The sequence below is a fragment of the Erythrolamprus reginae genome, chromosome 9 (genome assembly GCF_031021105.1).
Source record: "Erythrolamprus reginae isolate rEryReg1 chromosome 9, rEryReg1.hap1, whole genome shotgun sequence".
Lineage (NCBI taxonomy): Eukaryota > Metazoa > Chordata > Lepidosauria > Squamata > Dipsadidae > Erythrolamprus > Erythrolamprus reginae.
This window is the reverse complement of record NC_091958.1, coordinates 33279383-33293446: the sequence shown is the minus strand read 5'-3', so window position 1 is coordinate 33293446 and position 14064 is coordinate 33279383. Positions and strand designations below refer to the sequence as shown.

General features: G+C 46.3%; 1 protein-coding gene across 6 annotated transcripts in view; it reads right to left on the bottom strand.

Annotated features, from left to right (window-relative positions):
* Nucleotides 1-8069: 8069 nt before the first annotated feature.
* ALG1 (ALG1 chitobiosyldiphosphodolichol beta-mannosyltransferase) overlaps nucleotides 8070-14064 on the bottom strand; it is a 48192-nt gene continuing 42197 nt past the window's right edge. For all 6 annotated transcript variants that reach the window (XR_011559834.1, XM_070760809.1, XM_070760810.1 and 3 more), the window contains 2 exons: nucleotides 13257-13332; nucleotides 8070-8299 (listed from right to left, as the gene is read on the bottom strand). Coding sequence is in view for 5 of the 6 variants with exons in the window: in XM_070760809.1 (XP_070616910.1) it covers nucleotides 8168-8299; nucleotides 13257-13332 (208 nt within the window). In the remaining variant the exon portion in view is untranslated. The remainder of the gene's footprint in view (nucleotides 8300-13256; nucleotides 13333-14064) is intronic.

Sequence of the window (14064 nt, the reverse complement as noted above, 5' to 3'; positions counted from 1 at the left end):
TGCAAAGAAGAATGTTTTCCGAGCCCTACGTCTTTGCAGCGTTTTTTCCATTGCTCTACTTGCTCAGACTGTTTCTTTCCAGGTGCTAATGATGTTCCCAGCTCTTACTGGCTTTCAAGCTTTCATTGTTATTGTCTCAGAATAAATATCTTTTAAGCCCTTAACTAAGGGATAAAATAATGTGCTGAAACTGACCAGACTAACGATGCTAGCCAGATGAACACCTGATTTTTTCCCCTTATTTTCCTCCCCAAAAACTAAGATGTGTCTTATATTCTGGTGCGTCTTATACTCTGAAAAATGCGGGACATATTTATTTTCAGAGACATCATACTAAGAACTAATAGTTGGTAGCAGAGTCAGACAGCGAGGAGGCTACGGAGGACCATGGGCCAGTCTTGGAGTGTGGAGGCAGAGATACAGCCTGAGCCATCTGGGAGTTCTGTGCTGACTCCAGAGTGGGCAATTAATTTTGCCATGAGGCCGCATGAGAAATTGGGATGGTTTTAGAGGGCCGGACTAATATAATTAATTCAGTTCTATCCAGTACTGTAAAGACATAGACCCTGGCCTGACCTAAACACCCAGACCCACTCTACAGACCCCTAATTGTTTGCTTTACGGCAACATGGTGCACCACAGTCATGCGTTGGAGTGTTTGCGTGGTTTCTGTGCTCGGCCGCTCTTGGTAGAAGGTCGGGGTCCGCTCCAGTGCGAGGATGAAAGAGCTTACCGCATCTGCCGGGACTCCTCCAGTTCCTGCTTTCCTCATGATTCATCAGGAAAGCAGGAACCGGAGTGGCCCCGGCAGACGCGGTGAGCTCTTTCATCCTCACACTGGAGTGGACCTCGAGTCCCCGACCTCCGTGGATCAGTCACAGACAGCAGGCGGGCCGGATGCAGCCCGCGGACTGCCCTTTGCCCAGATTTGCTCCAGAGGCTGACATGAACGAGGCAGAGGAAGAGGGAGAGCCTCTTCCCAATGCGCGCATGTACAGAGCAAGAAGAGTTAGAGAGAAAAGAGCTACTCGGGAGTAAGGCTTGAAGATGATTGGCCCCTCCCATAGGACATAAAAGAGGAACAACTAGATGTGCTCCTTGCAAGAAGCAACTTGGTTCAATTCTGGTGTAACTCAGCATCTCAGTTCTGACTCTGTGTTCTGTCTGGCCTTGCAAAGCTCCTTGCCAATTAGGTCTTTGGCAGCCTGTCAAGAGAGATAAAGGTTGGTGCTTATCAGCCTTCTCCCAAAATACTTCTGTCAGACTAATTAACATTGTTTGGGAATTATTATGGCTGGCAATGAACGTAATTCATAGCCGTTGAAATAAAAAGAGGGTTTGGGGAGGGACAAGTTTGTGTTTTATCAGGAAGCCTAGATCAAAACATCTACCTTGTTACATCTGAAGAACTTCAAGTTCTTGTCCATAAGAATTATGATTACAAGGCAGCAAGCTAGTTCCCAGCAGGCAAAACCATTATTTCAATTCTAATTCCAATTGCAATTCAAGTATTAGAGTCCTCGGCTTAGAATCACAATTCACCCCAAAATTTTTGTGGTTAAGTGAGATATTTGTTAAGTGAGTTTTGCCCCATTTTATGACCATTCTTGTTACAGTTGATAAGTAAGTAAGCGCCGTCATTAAGTGAATCTGCTTCCTCATTGTCTTGTCGGAAAGTCGCAAGAGGGGATCACATGACAGTGATCCCCCAGGACAGTGCAACCGTCACAAGTATGAACCAGTTGGCAAGCATTTGAATTTTGATTACGTGACCATGGGGGAATGCTTCAAAGGTCGTAACCTTGAAAAAATGGTCATAAGTCAGTTTTTTCATTCCTCTTTGTACGGTCACTAAATAAACTGTTATAAGTCAAGGACTACCTGCATAAGCCTAATTTCCATCCATGAACTGGCACCTGAGTTTGCCTAGAATCTACTCAAGTAAGGGACAAAAATGGACCGTTGTACTCACCTGAACAGTCTTCTCGATGCACTGTGAGGAGAGTCCAACATGGGTGATACTTCAGCCTGATTGGTTAGGGACTGAGTGTGATTAGAATAATAATTAGCTCCGCCCCATACCTACCCCCAATAGCTCAGTCAATAAAAACGAAGGAGTAGTGCAACAAACATAACTTTATTAAACCAACAGTAAAAGAATTGAGCCCCTGGGCCAAATGGCCGGGTGGGTTTGGACTCTCCTCACAGTGCATCGAGAAGACCATTCAGGTGAGTACAACGGTCTTTCTCCAATGCACTGCTGCGGAGAGTCCAACATGGGATATACCCAAGCTTACGATGACAGGGCGGGAGAAGGCTGGACCATGTGTTTCACACACCCACTGTAGCACTCTTCGGCCAAAGGCCGCCTCTGTGGACCCAAACAAGTCCGGTCTATAGTGCTTGATAAAAGTATCTGGAGTGATCTAAGTGGCCGCTCGACAAATGTCCTCTAAGGGAGCCTGAGCATTCCACGCCGTCGGTGTTGCAGCACTCCTCGTAGAGTGGGCGGTAATGTTTCCAGGAATCGGCAGTGACTGTGATTCGTAAGCAGTGACAATACAGGATCTCACCCAACGGCTAATTGTCGTAGGGGACACCCTAGCCCCAAAGGAAGATGGCGCAAATGACACAAACAGGGCTTCCGTTTTACGGTATGGAGCAGTTCGCCGAATGTAAATCTTTAAGGCATGACGCACGTCTAGTTTGTGCCAACACAGTTCCAATGGGTGCACACCGTAAGAGCAGAAATCTGGTAGGATGAGCTCATTAGCTCTATGGAAGAGTGAGTTTACCTTTGGCAAAAAGGTTGGGTCCAGGCGTAACACTACCCTATTTGGGTAAAATACGCACAGGTCAGGTCTGACAGACAGGGCTGCGAGTTCGGATACCCTCCTTGGCCAACGTAATGGCCACCAAGAAGGCCGTCTTGAATGACAGGAGCCGCAAGGAGATGTGGCGTAGAGGTTCAAATGGTGGTGCACACATCGCCTCCAAGACAGACGGAAGATCCCAGGTAGGAAACCTGTGTACTACCGATGGGCTCAAATTGGCAGCACCTCTTAGGAAATCCCTGACCCAAGGGTGATGAGTCACAGACTTCCAATTATCCAGCTTCACAATTGTGGAGATGGCGGCGACTTGTCGTTGCAGCGTATTGGGAGCCAATCCCCTGTCGAGTTCAGATTGTAAACAGGCTAGCAAGGTGTCCACAGAAGCAAACTGAGGTTCCACTTGTAGTCCTGCACAGAATTGAGAAAAGGCCGCCCAAGTGGCCTGATATATTCTGGTAGTCAATGGTCTTCGAGCCGCTTGTATGGTTGAGACGACTCTTTCTGGCAACCATGCTTGTCTCATGCGGTCCCCCTCAAGTGCCACACGGCAAGTTTCCACCATTGAGGGTCGGAAGTCGCCATGGTGGAGGGAGTGTTAACTCCATAAGGTCCGCAAACCATGGACGACAAGGCCAATACGGTGCCTTGTCTAGAATTAGTTTGGTAATTACCCTGGGAATAAGGCACACTGGCGGAAAGGCATAGAGAAGCCCTGGTGGCCATGGGACCCTCAGGGCGTTGACTCCCTCGGCTCCCGGTGACGGGAAGCGAGAAAAAAAGCGAGGCAGCTGTGTATTTTCCGGCGTGGCAAACAAATCCACGAGCGGCTTCCTGTACCTGTTGGTAATGTCTTGGAATGAGTCTGTGCCCATGCTCCACTCCGTTGGATGCAGGGTAGACCTGCTTAGCCAATCTGCCTGCACATTGTCCACCCCTGAAATGTGTTCGGCTCGTATGGAGAGCAAATGACTCTCTGCCCAGGTCATCAGGGATTTGGCCTCCTTCATCAGCCTTCCCGATCTCGTCCCACCTTGATGATTTATGTGGGATCGAGCGGCCACATTGTCCATTAGTATCAATACATGATTGCCTTGGCACTGCGTCTGGAAGGCTTGTAAGGCTAAGAATACTGCCCTCAATTCTAGGAAATTGATGTTTATCTCCATCAAATCCTCCCCTGTCCATAATCCCTGGGCCACCTGCGAGTCGGAGTGTGCTCCCCAACCTGCAAGGCTCATATCCGTGGTGATGACTACCTCGTCCTGTTTCAGGAACGGGAAGCCTCGAAGAATCGCTGTTGACTGCCACCAAGGAAGTGAACATCTCACCTTTCTGGGAACAAGCACCAAACGTGTAGAGTGGCTGGTTCTGCTCCGTTGAAAGGGTAGAAGGAACCACTGTAGCGTTCTGGCATGTAGTCGGGCCCAGGGAACAATGTCTATGCAGGAGACAAATGTTCCTAGCAGTTGAGATAGAAAGGCTAGGGACACTCGTTTCCGTTGGCAGAGGAGATCCACCATGCTTAGGATCTTTACCTTGTGGTCCTCTGAAAAGTATACCTCGCCTGCACGAATATCTATTATTGTGCCTAAATGTGGAAGGCACGTGGTCGGATTTAGATGACTCTTCAGTAGGTTTATTGTAAAACCGTGATGCTGTAAAACTTGAATGGTGAGATTGAGATCCTCCCGTGCCTGCTTGGGGTTCTTTGAGAGAGTCACGATGTTGTCTAAATACGCCAGAAGGCGAATTGAACGAGACCTTAGGGATGCTGTGAGTATGTCCAAAAGCTTTGTAAACGTCCTCGGGGCGGAGGATAACCCGAAGGGCATCGCCCGGTACTGGTAATGCTGGCTCTCTATGCAAAACCTGAGGTATTTCTGATGGTTGGGGTGTACCTGTACGTGGAGATATGCCTCCTTCAGGTCGATAGAGGTCATCCAGTCGCCTTGTCTGATGGATGAGAGGATGGAACGCAGGGAGTGCATTTTGAATCTCAAATATCTGATGTAAATGTTGAGTTGCTTCAAACTGAGAATCAATCTGCATCCCACTGAAGCCTTGGGCACTATGAACACTATCGTATAGTACACTAGGCCTCTTTGACTTGGGGAACTGTCTCTATGGTTCCAATGTCAAGCAGATGATTCACCTCCTGAATTAGGAGGGCTCTCTTTTGAGGACAACGGGTCCATGGGCATTGCAAGAATCGTTGAGGAGGGGTTGAAAGGAAGTTGAGCCGCATACCCTGGGATATCGTGGAAAGAGCCCAAGCATCTGTTAAGGTCGATTCCCAAGCTTCTGTAAAGGACTGGAGCCGTCCTCCTATAAGGATGTTTCCCTCCGAGTCACTTCTGGCCCCGGAAGCCTTTCTGGTTGTTGGGTTTGAAAGGCTTCCTGGGCTGCTGATATTGTCTGGCTCGGTTTCAATAACCTCCTCTGTCAGCCCTATAGGTTCCCTGCTTGTATCCCCCTTGTGTATACGACCTTGGGTTCTGGGGGTTCGCCAAGGAAGAGTCCTGTCGAAATGGCTGCTGGCGAGCAAAGGGCGTCTGGCACCTGTCAGAGCATCTGGCGGATTTTGGCATCACCTTTCGCTTGTCTTTATCCTCTACAAGGACCTTGTCGAGCGAACTTCCAAAGAGCTGGCTTCCCTGGAAGGGTGCGGACACTAAATGCCACTTGACTTGGCGTCCGCCTGCCAGGTCCTCAACCAGAGCAGGCGTCTAGAAGCGAGAGTTGTGGCCATGGCTCTGGAAGCGAACTTTGCCGCGTTCAACATGGCGTCTGCCGAAAATTTGGAGGCAAGAATCAACTTACTGAGGTCTTGTCTTATACGGCTGTCCTCAGGCCCCACCTTGGCTTGCATGTCTTGTAGTCAAAGTATACATGCTCTGTTAAAAAATGATGCGGCAGAAGTGGCTCTCAGTGACCAGGAGGCCGTCTGATGTGTCTTGCGAATCAATGTCTCAGCTCTCCTATCATCGGGCTTTAAGAAACATAGAAACATAGAAGACTGACGGCAGAAAAAGACCTCTTGGTCCATCTAGTCTGCCCTTTTACTATTTCCTGTATTTTATCTTAGGATGGATATATGTTTATCCCAGGCATGTTTAAATTCAGTTACTGTGGATTTCCCAACCACGTCTGCTGGAAGTTTGTTCCAAGGATCTACTACTCTTTCAGTAAAATAATATTTTCTCATGTTGCCTTTGATCTTTCCCCCAACTAACTTCAGATTGTGTCCCCTTGTTCTTGTGTTCACTTTCCTGTTAAAAACACTTCCCTCCTGAACCCTATTTAACCCTTTAACATATTTAAATGTTTCGATCATGTCCCCCCTTTTCCTTCTGTCTTCCAGACTATACAGATTGAGTTCATTCAGTCTTTCCTGATACGTTTTATACTTAAGACCTTCCACCATTCTTGTAGCCCGTCTTTGGACCCGTTCAATTTTGTCAATATCTTTTTGTAGGTGAGGTCTCCAGAACTGAACACAGTACTCCAAATGTGGTCTCACCAGCGCTCTATATAAGGGGATCACAATCTCCCTCTTCCTGCTTGTTATACCCCTAGCTATGCAGCCAAGCATCCTACTTGCCTTTCCTACCGCCCGACCACACTGTTCACCCATTTTGAGACTGTCAGAAATCACTACCCCTAAATCCTTCTCTTCTGAAGTTTTTGCTAACACAGAACTGCCAATGAAATACTCAGATTTAGGATTCCTTTTCCCCAAGTGCATTATTTTACATTTGGAAACATTAAACTGCAGTTTCCATTGCTTTGACCATTTATCTAGTAACGCTAAATCATTTACCATATTACAGACCCCTCCAGGAATATCAACCCTATTGCACACTTTAGAGTCATCGGCAAATAGGCAAACCTTCCCTACCAAACCTTCCCCTATGTCACTCACAAACATATTAAAAAGAATAGGACCCAGAACAGACCCTTGTGGCACACCGCTTGTAACCTGACTCTGCTCAGAATACTCGCCATTAGCAATAACTCTCTGATGTCTATGCTTCAGCCAGCTTGAAATCCACTGAACTATCCAGGGATTAAGTCCAATCTTCACTAATTTATCTATCAGCTCTTTATGTGGAACCGTATCAAAGGCTTTGCTGAAGTCCAGATAGGCAATATCCACGGCACCACCTTGATCCAACACCTTTGTGACATAGTCAAAGAACTCAATGAGATTAGTCTGACACGATTTGCCTTCAGTAAAGCCATGCTGATTTGGGTCCAATAAGTTATTGTTTTTTAGATGCTGATTTATCCTCTTTTTGAGTAGAGTCTCCATCATTTTAACTACAACTGATGTCAAGCTAACTGGCCTGTAGTTACCAGCTTCATCTCTACTGCCCTTCTTGTGGATAGGCACAACACTGGCCATTCTCCAATCCTCAGGAACATCTCCTGTTAACAGGGATTTGTTAAACAAATCAGTCAGGGGGGTAGCAATGACAGATCTGAGTTCTTTAAGAACTCTGGGGTGGATGCCATCTGGACCCATTGCCTTATTTATCTTTAATCTTTCAAGTTCTTCTAAGACATCGGCTTCTAAGATCACTGGAGCTGAATCCGTACAGCTGGAAGCAATGCTATATCCCTCTATAGTATTATTATTATTTTGTAAGGTGTCTTTTGAGAAAACTGAACAGAAGTAGCTATTGAAATGGTCAGCGATCTCCTTATTCCCATCAATGTATGTATTATTCCCGGTACTAAGCTTTGTGATGCTGCAGTTTTTCTTCTTCTTTAAACCCTCGGCAAGCTCTGATGGAACGATTGCATTCGAGACCAGACCTGCCACTGGTTCGTCTATAGTTGGAAAGGACAGCAGCTCTTTGATCTCGGGGTCGAAGGTGTAAAATCGACCTTCCATTACAGAAGCCGCTGGGTGCTGCCATGGGCATTTCACATTTTCCATAAAGATCTGAGACAATGGAATGTGGGATGATTCCTTTTGTGGCTCTGAAAATAAACGGCCGTTCCAACAAGAAAAGCGTGTGTCTCCGCTGCAGGCGGCTTTTTTAAAGACGCGCCTGTCAGCTGTGAAGCAGTCCGATCCTCAGGAAAACCTTCTGGCTCTCTTGCCGCTCTGATATGACGGGCGCGCTCCATGTTGGACTCTCCGCAGCAGTGCATTGGAGAAAAAAAAAGATTTTTTTTTAATTTACCAAAATAAAATGTCATTTAAAAAAAATTCAATTCAACATAAAGTTTGTCTTAACATTTTTAATTAAGCCAATTTTTGAATTTTTAAATACTGGCAGGATAATAAAAAATTGGAAAAAGACATAATATATCACAAACTAATGTTATTTTACGTTAAACAGAGGAAATACTGTCTGTTCCCAGCTTTCATCCCATCGTTGTTGTTTGACCTGGCGAAGATTTCTTCGGAATAAAGCAAGTTGGCTTTCCTCAGCAGAAAATTCACGAAAAAGCATCTATAAGACAAAAAAACAAAACAAAACACATTGATTTTAAAAAATGCTATGCATTGAGCAGTATGGAGGATGAAATAATAATAATAATAATAATGATGATAATGATAATAATAATTTATTAGATTTGTATGCCGCCCCTCTCCGAAGACTTGGGGCGACTCACAACACAATGCACAATGTACAAATCCAATATTAAAAAAACAGTTTAAAAATCCTTATCACAAAAATTAATCACACAACCCAAGCAAACCATACATAAATCGTAGTAGCTAAGGAGAATATCTACTTCCCCAAACCAAGAAATTGACATACCCCTAGCTGTTCCATTTTATGCATGGTTTGTCTGGACAGTATGTTTTTTTTTAATAAGGGTTTTTAAAATTGTTTTTTAATATTGGATTTGTATTTTATTTTATTTATTAATAGAGTTGAAAGGGACCGTTAGGTCATCGAGTCCAACCCCCTGCCTGAGCAGAAAACCCTACAGCACCCCAGCCAAATGGAAGTCCAATCTCCTCTTGAAGGTGTCCAGAGTTGGGGAGTTCACCACCTCCCCTGGCAGGCAGTTCCATTGGTTGATCGCTCTGACCGTCAGGAAGTTCTTCCTTATTTCCAGGTTGAATCTCTCCTTGGTCAGCTTCCAACCATTGTTCCTCGTCCGGCCCTCTGGTGCCCTGGGGAATAAAGAGACCCCCTCCTCACCGTGGCAACCCCTCAAGTATCTGTAAACTGCTATCATGTCCCCTCTAGACCTTCTTTTTTCTAGGCTGTCCATGCCCAGTTCTCTCAATCTCTCTTCGTAAGTCTTGGTTTCGAGTCCCCTAATCATTTTGGTTGCTCTTTTTTGCACCTTCTCCAGAGTTTCGATGTCTTTTTTGTAGTGAGGTGACCAAAATTGGATGCAGTACTCCAGGTGGGGTCTGACCAGGGCATAGTAGATCATGTAGTTCATGTATTATTTGTTGTGAGCCACTCCGAATCCTTAGAGAGGGGAGGCATACAAATCTAATAAATTATTATTATTATTATTATTATTATTATTATTATTATTATTATATGTGAAAAAAATCCCATACAAGCAGTATTAAGATCAAATTGAAGAGAAATTTCCTGACAGAACAATTAACCAGTGGAAGTTGTGAATTTTCCAACGCTGGAAGATTTTAAGAAGAGAAGGGATAACCATTTGTCTGAAATAGTATAGGGCTTCCTGCCTAAGCAGGGGCCTGGACTACAAGACCCCCTTCCCTCTCTGCTATTCTATTCTCTATTCTATTCTATCTATTCTATTCTATTTAAAATAATATCGAGAACTATTAAAAGGACGAAATTGTATCATTAAAATACAGTAGTACCTCATGATACGAACCCTTCATCATATGAACCTTTCGAGATACGAACCCAGGGTTCGGAAATTTTTTGCCTCTTCTTACAAACTTTTTTTGCCTTACGAACCCGCCGCCACCGGGATGCCCCGCCACCGGACACTCCGCTGGGCGCCGCCACCTAGCTGTCACTTTCCGAAACAGTTCTCCTGAACACCGAACCCGAAAGTTCGGCAAAAGTTCAGGTTTGGGTTCAGGAGAACGCCGAGAAGCGCTGCTGCCCGCCTGTCACCTTCCCAGAAGAGCCGTGGAGCTTTCGGCTGGTCGGGAGGCTCAAACAGAGGTGGGGAATCCCAATAGGGAATTCCAGGGGCGGAGCTTTGACGTCACGGAGACGTCCTTCCTGGCCGGCCGAAACGGGGACTCATTAATCGGTTTTCCATTGTTTCCTATGGGAAACATTGTTTCGTCTTACGAACTTTTCACCTTACGAATGTCCTCCCAGAACCAATTAAGTTCGTAAGACAAGGTATCACTGTATAAGGATTATGAAAACTATAGTCTAAATTCACATAGTGACCATTCAAAAAGTTACAACAGCACTGAAAAAAGTGACACGGCCATTTTTCACACTTACAACCTTTGAGGCAGGATCATATGAAGAAAATTCAAATGCTTGGCAACTGATTCATACTTATGACCGTTACTGTGTCCCAGGGCAATGTGAACTCCCTTTGCGACCTTTCAACAAGCAAAACCAACAGAGAAGCCTGGTACGCTTAACGCCCATGTTACTAACTTATCAACTGCAGTTATTCACTTAACAACTGCAACAAGATGGTTCATATAATGGGACAATACTCAACTTAACAAATGTCTCATTTAGCAACAGAAATTCTGGGCTCACTTGTGGTTGCAAATTGTGGATTACCTGTATTTTGTGTGGTCCAAAATTGTGTGTTACAAATATTAATAGATTTTTTTTAAAAGAAACAAAAAAATTACACAGGAAAAACTCGTCATTCAATTTTCTTATTGTAGATTTTTTTCTTAAGAGGAATTAAATTTGCTAGAAGGAAATTTCTATTTGCCCCCTAATTATATCCCTCAATATTAAAAAAGTCTTGATCAATGCCAGATTCACTACTTCAGAAAAGGTTTAGAAAAGGCTGTAATCTCAACCTTTGCAAAATGTATTGTTAATTAATTCTTAATTACTGTAATTAAAAAAAAAACCTAGCAAAACTCTTTGAAGGCTGAAGGGATCAAAGAGAAAATTACAGGCTCACTAGCATACAAAAATAAATTGGTTTGCATCTGGACTAGCTTTAGAGGATGGAAAGTGATATTGTTAAGATGGGCCCTCGGGGACTTTAGGAGATAATTAAATATACATTTAATTCCTCCCTTTGCAGGAACAGTGATACCTTGTCTTACGAATCCCTGGTCATACGTACTTTTTGAGATACGAACCCAGGGGTTAAGATTTCTTTGCTTCGTCTTAAAAACCCTTTCCGTCTTACGAACATGAGCCCGGGTCCCTGGACTCTGGACATGTGTGCTCACTTACTGATACAGAGATTTCCCATTCATTTCCTGCCCCCGCCGAGATTCCCCGCCTCCTGACTGCCTTGGGATTTTCCCTTGGCTTTCCAGCGGCTGGCCAAGATGCCCCCCTTCCTCCTCCTTCTGGCCGGTGGAAGGCGAAGCACTGGGGGGCTGGGGGGGCAGGCCAGCCCTCCTGCCCCCCCCAGCCGAAAACACAAAGGCGGTCTGCCGGCGGCGGCTTGAGCCTCCCATTCGTCCACGCCGCTTCGCCCTGCCTGTCACCCTGGGCGAAGCGCTGTGGGGAGGGAGTCAGGAAGGTCCTCCTGCCCCGCCCCCCCAGCCAAAAACACAAAGGCGGTCTGCCGCCGCCCACTTGAGCCAGGATGACAGGTACGGCGAAGTGGCGTGGAGCAATGGGAGGGTCAAACCGCTGCTGTCGGCGGACCTCCATTGTGTTTTGGGCTGGAGGGGGGGGGGGCAGGAGGACCTTCCTGACATCCCTCCCCCCAGCGCTTCGCCCAGGATGACAGGCAGGGTGAAGCGGCGTGGAGTAAAGGGAGGCTCAAGCCGGCGGCGGCTTGAGCTCCACGCCGCTTCGCCCTGCCTGTCATCCTGGCTCAAGCGGGCGGTGGCGGACCTCCGTTGTGTTTCAGCTGGGGGGGGCAGGAGGACCTTCCTGACTCCCTCCCCCCAGCGCTTCGCCCAGGATGAAAGGCAGGGCGAAGCGGTGTGGAGCAAAGGGAGGCTCTTTCCCTCTCTCTCCCCTCTTTCTCTCTCTCTCTCACTTTCTCTCTCTCTCGCTATGTCTGTTGCTCTCTTTCTCTCTCTCTCTTCTCTCTTTCTTCTCTGCGGAGGCCGGCGAAGGTTTTTGTTTGAATGGCAGGGGGATGGGGAGCGCCCGCACACCTGACATTCCAAATCACCTTCGCCGGCCTCCACTGTGAGAAGAACGCCTGCCCCGCCTCTCCTGTAGCCCCTTCACCAACAGCCGGGACGAAAGCGCTCTCTGCAAAGGGACTGTGAGAGGGGCGGGCATTCTCGAAGTGGCTAGGGGCCGGATTGGGAGGACGAAAAGCCGTAGCCACCAGCGCCGCTGCAGCCACCGCTTAGGGAGGAGCCGCGCCCCAAGGCGGGAAGCAGAGGAGGAGAAAGAGGGGCGGATCGGGCAGGGGGCAACGGTGAGAAGCCAGAGGCGCAAGGGGGCTGGAGGCGCTGGGTTCCTTGTGCGGCCTTGGAAAAGGGTGCGCGGGGAGGATATTTTGGGGCGCGCGGCCACGCACCTTAAAGGGTACATTGATCCAGATTGTTTGGGGGGGGGAAATAAGCTGACTCTGTAAACCACTTGAAGTGGGCTGTAAAAGCATTGTGTATATAAATCTAAGCGCTATTACTCTTCCTTTTTTCTTTCCTTCCTTCCTTTTCTTATGTCCTTCCACCATGCACAGTGCTTAGAATGTATTCTGCCGACTATCAGCAGTTTGATCTAACTGGCTCAAGGTGGACTCAGCCTTCCATCCTTCCGAGGTGGGTAAAATGAGGACCCAGATTGCTAGGGGGCAATAGGCTGACTCTCTAAATCGCTTAGAGAGAGCTGTAAAGCACTGAAGTGGTATATAAATCTAAGTGCTATTGCTATATACTGTAAGTGTAAGTGCTATTGCTATTATTTTTTCCAAATAGGACTTAAAGGTGACATGGGATCAATGCCATCTCAACGTCAACACCATAAGATGACAAGTTGTAAGATTATCAAGGAATTGCTAACATAAGAGAACCATGATTGGTACTATATGTCCATTCTCAGATTCAAAGGAAGTTGAGAAATACCGCAGAAAGTGGGAATTCAGGCCGAAAAATAAAGAATGGAATGGAATAATGGGAATAGGAATGGGAAGTGGAGAGAAGAGAAGAGAGCGGAGAGAAGAGTGGAGTGGAGTGGAGTATGATTGGACACACAAGGAAATTGTGTTTTAAGCTCTCCATATACATACAAGCAACAAAGTGATAAATCATAAGATCCAATCATTATGCAAACAACCCAAATCAAGCAGAATCAAGAACTAATCTGAAAAGTATCCTCCAACCTTCAGCTGTTCTGCAAGTTCGCTCCAGTCCTTAAATATCAAGCCATTCACTTCGTGTTTCACCAGTTCGTGCAAACTGCAAAAGAAATCAGGGTGCAGGAAAAAAGATCTCATTAGTGGGGTGGGGGTGGGGAACAACCTGCAGCATGGAAGGCCTTTCTAAATCAAAAGGGGGTGCCTGGAATTCTGCAAAGGAGTCTGTGATGGATTTCTGCCTGTGTTTTGAGTAGCTGGTCCTTGCTATTTCTGAACATGGAAGCCACACTCGGTTCTCAATGGAGTAACAACCAATCTGATAAAGAGGACTGGGCACTAAAACATACGAAGAGTGGTTGCAGGAGCTTTGCAAGAGCGTCAGTGGTGCAGTGGTTAGACTGCAGTTTTGCATGTTACTTCTGCTGATCACCGGCTGCCAGCAGTTTGGCAGATTGAATCTCAAGGTTGACTCATCCTTCCAAGGTTGGTAAAAATGAGGACCCAGATTGTTGGGGGCAATAGGCTGATTCTCTAAACCGCTTAGAGAGGGCTGTAAAGCACTGTGAAGTGGTATATAAATCTAAATGCTATTGCTAATGCAATTGCTATGGTCAGTCTGGCAAAGAGAAGGACCAGGGGAGAACTGAAAGCAGTCTTCCAATATTTCAGGGGCTGCCATAGAGAAGAGGGGAGGAGGTCAGGCTGTTTTCCAAAGTACCCGAAGGCCGGACAAGGAATAACGGATGGGAGCTGACCAAAGAGAGATTCAACCTAGAAATAAGGAGGAACTTTATGATGGTCAGAACAATCAACCAGTGGAATAGCCTGCCTG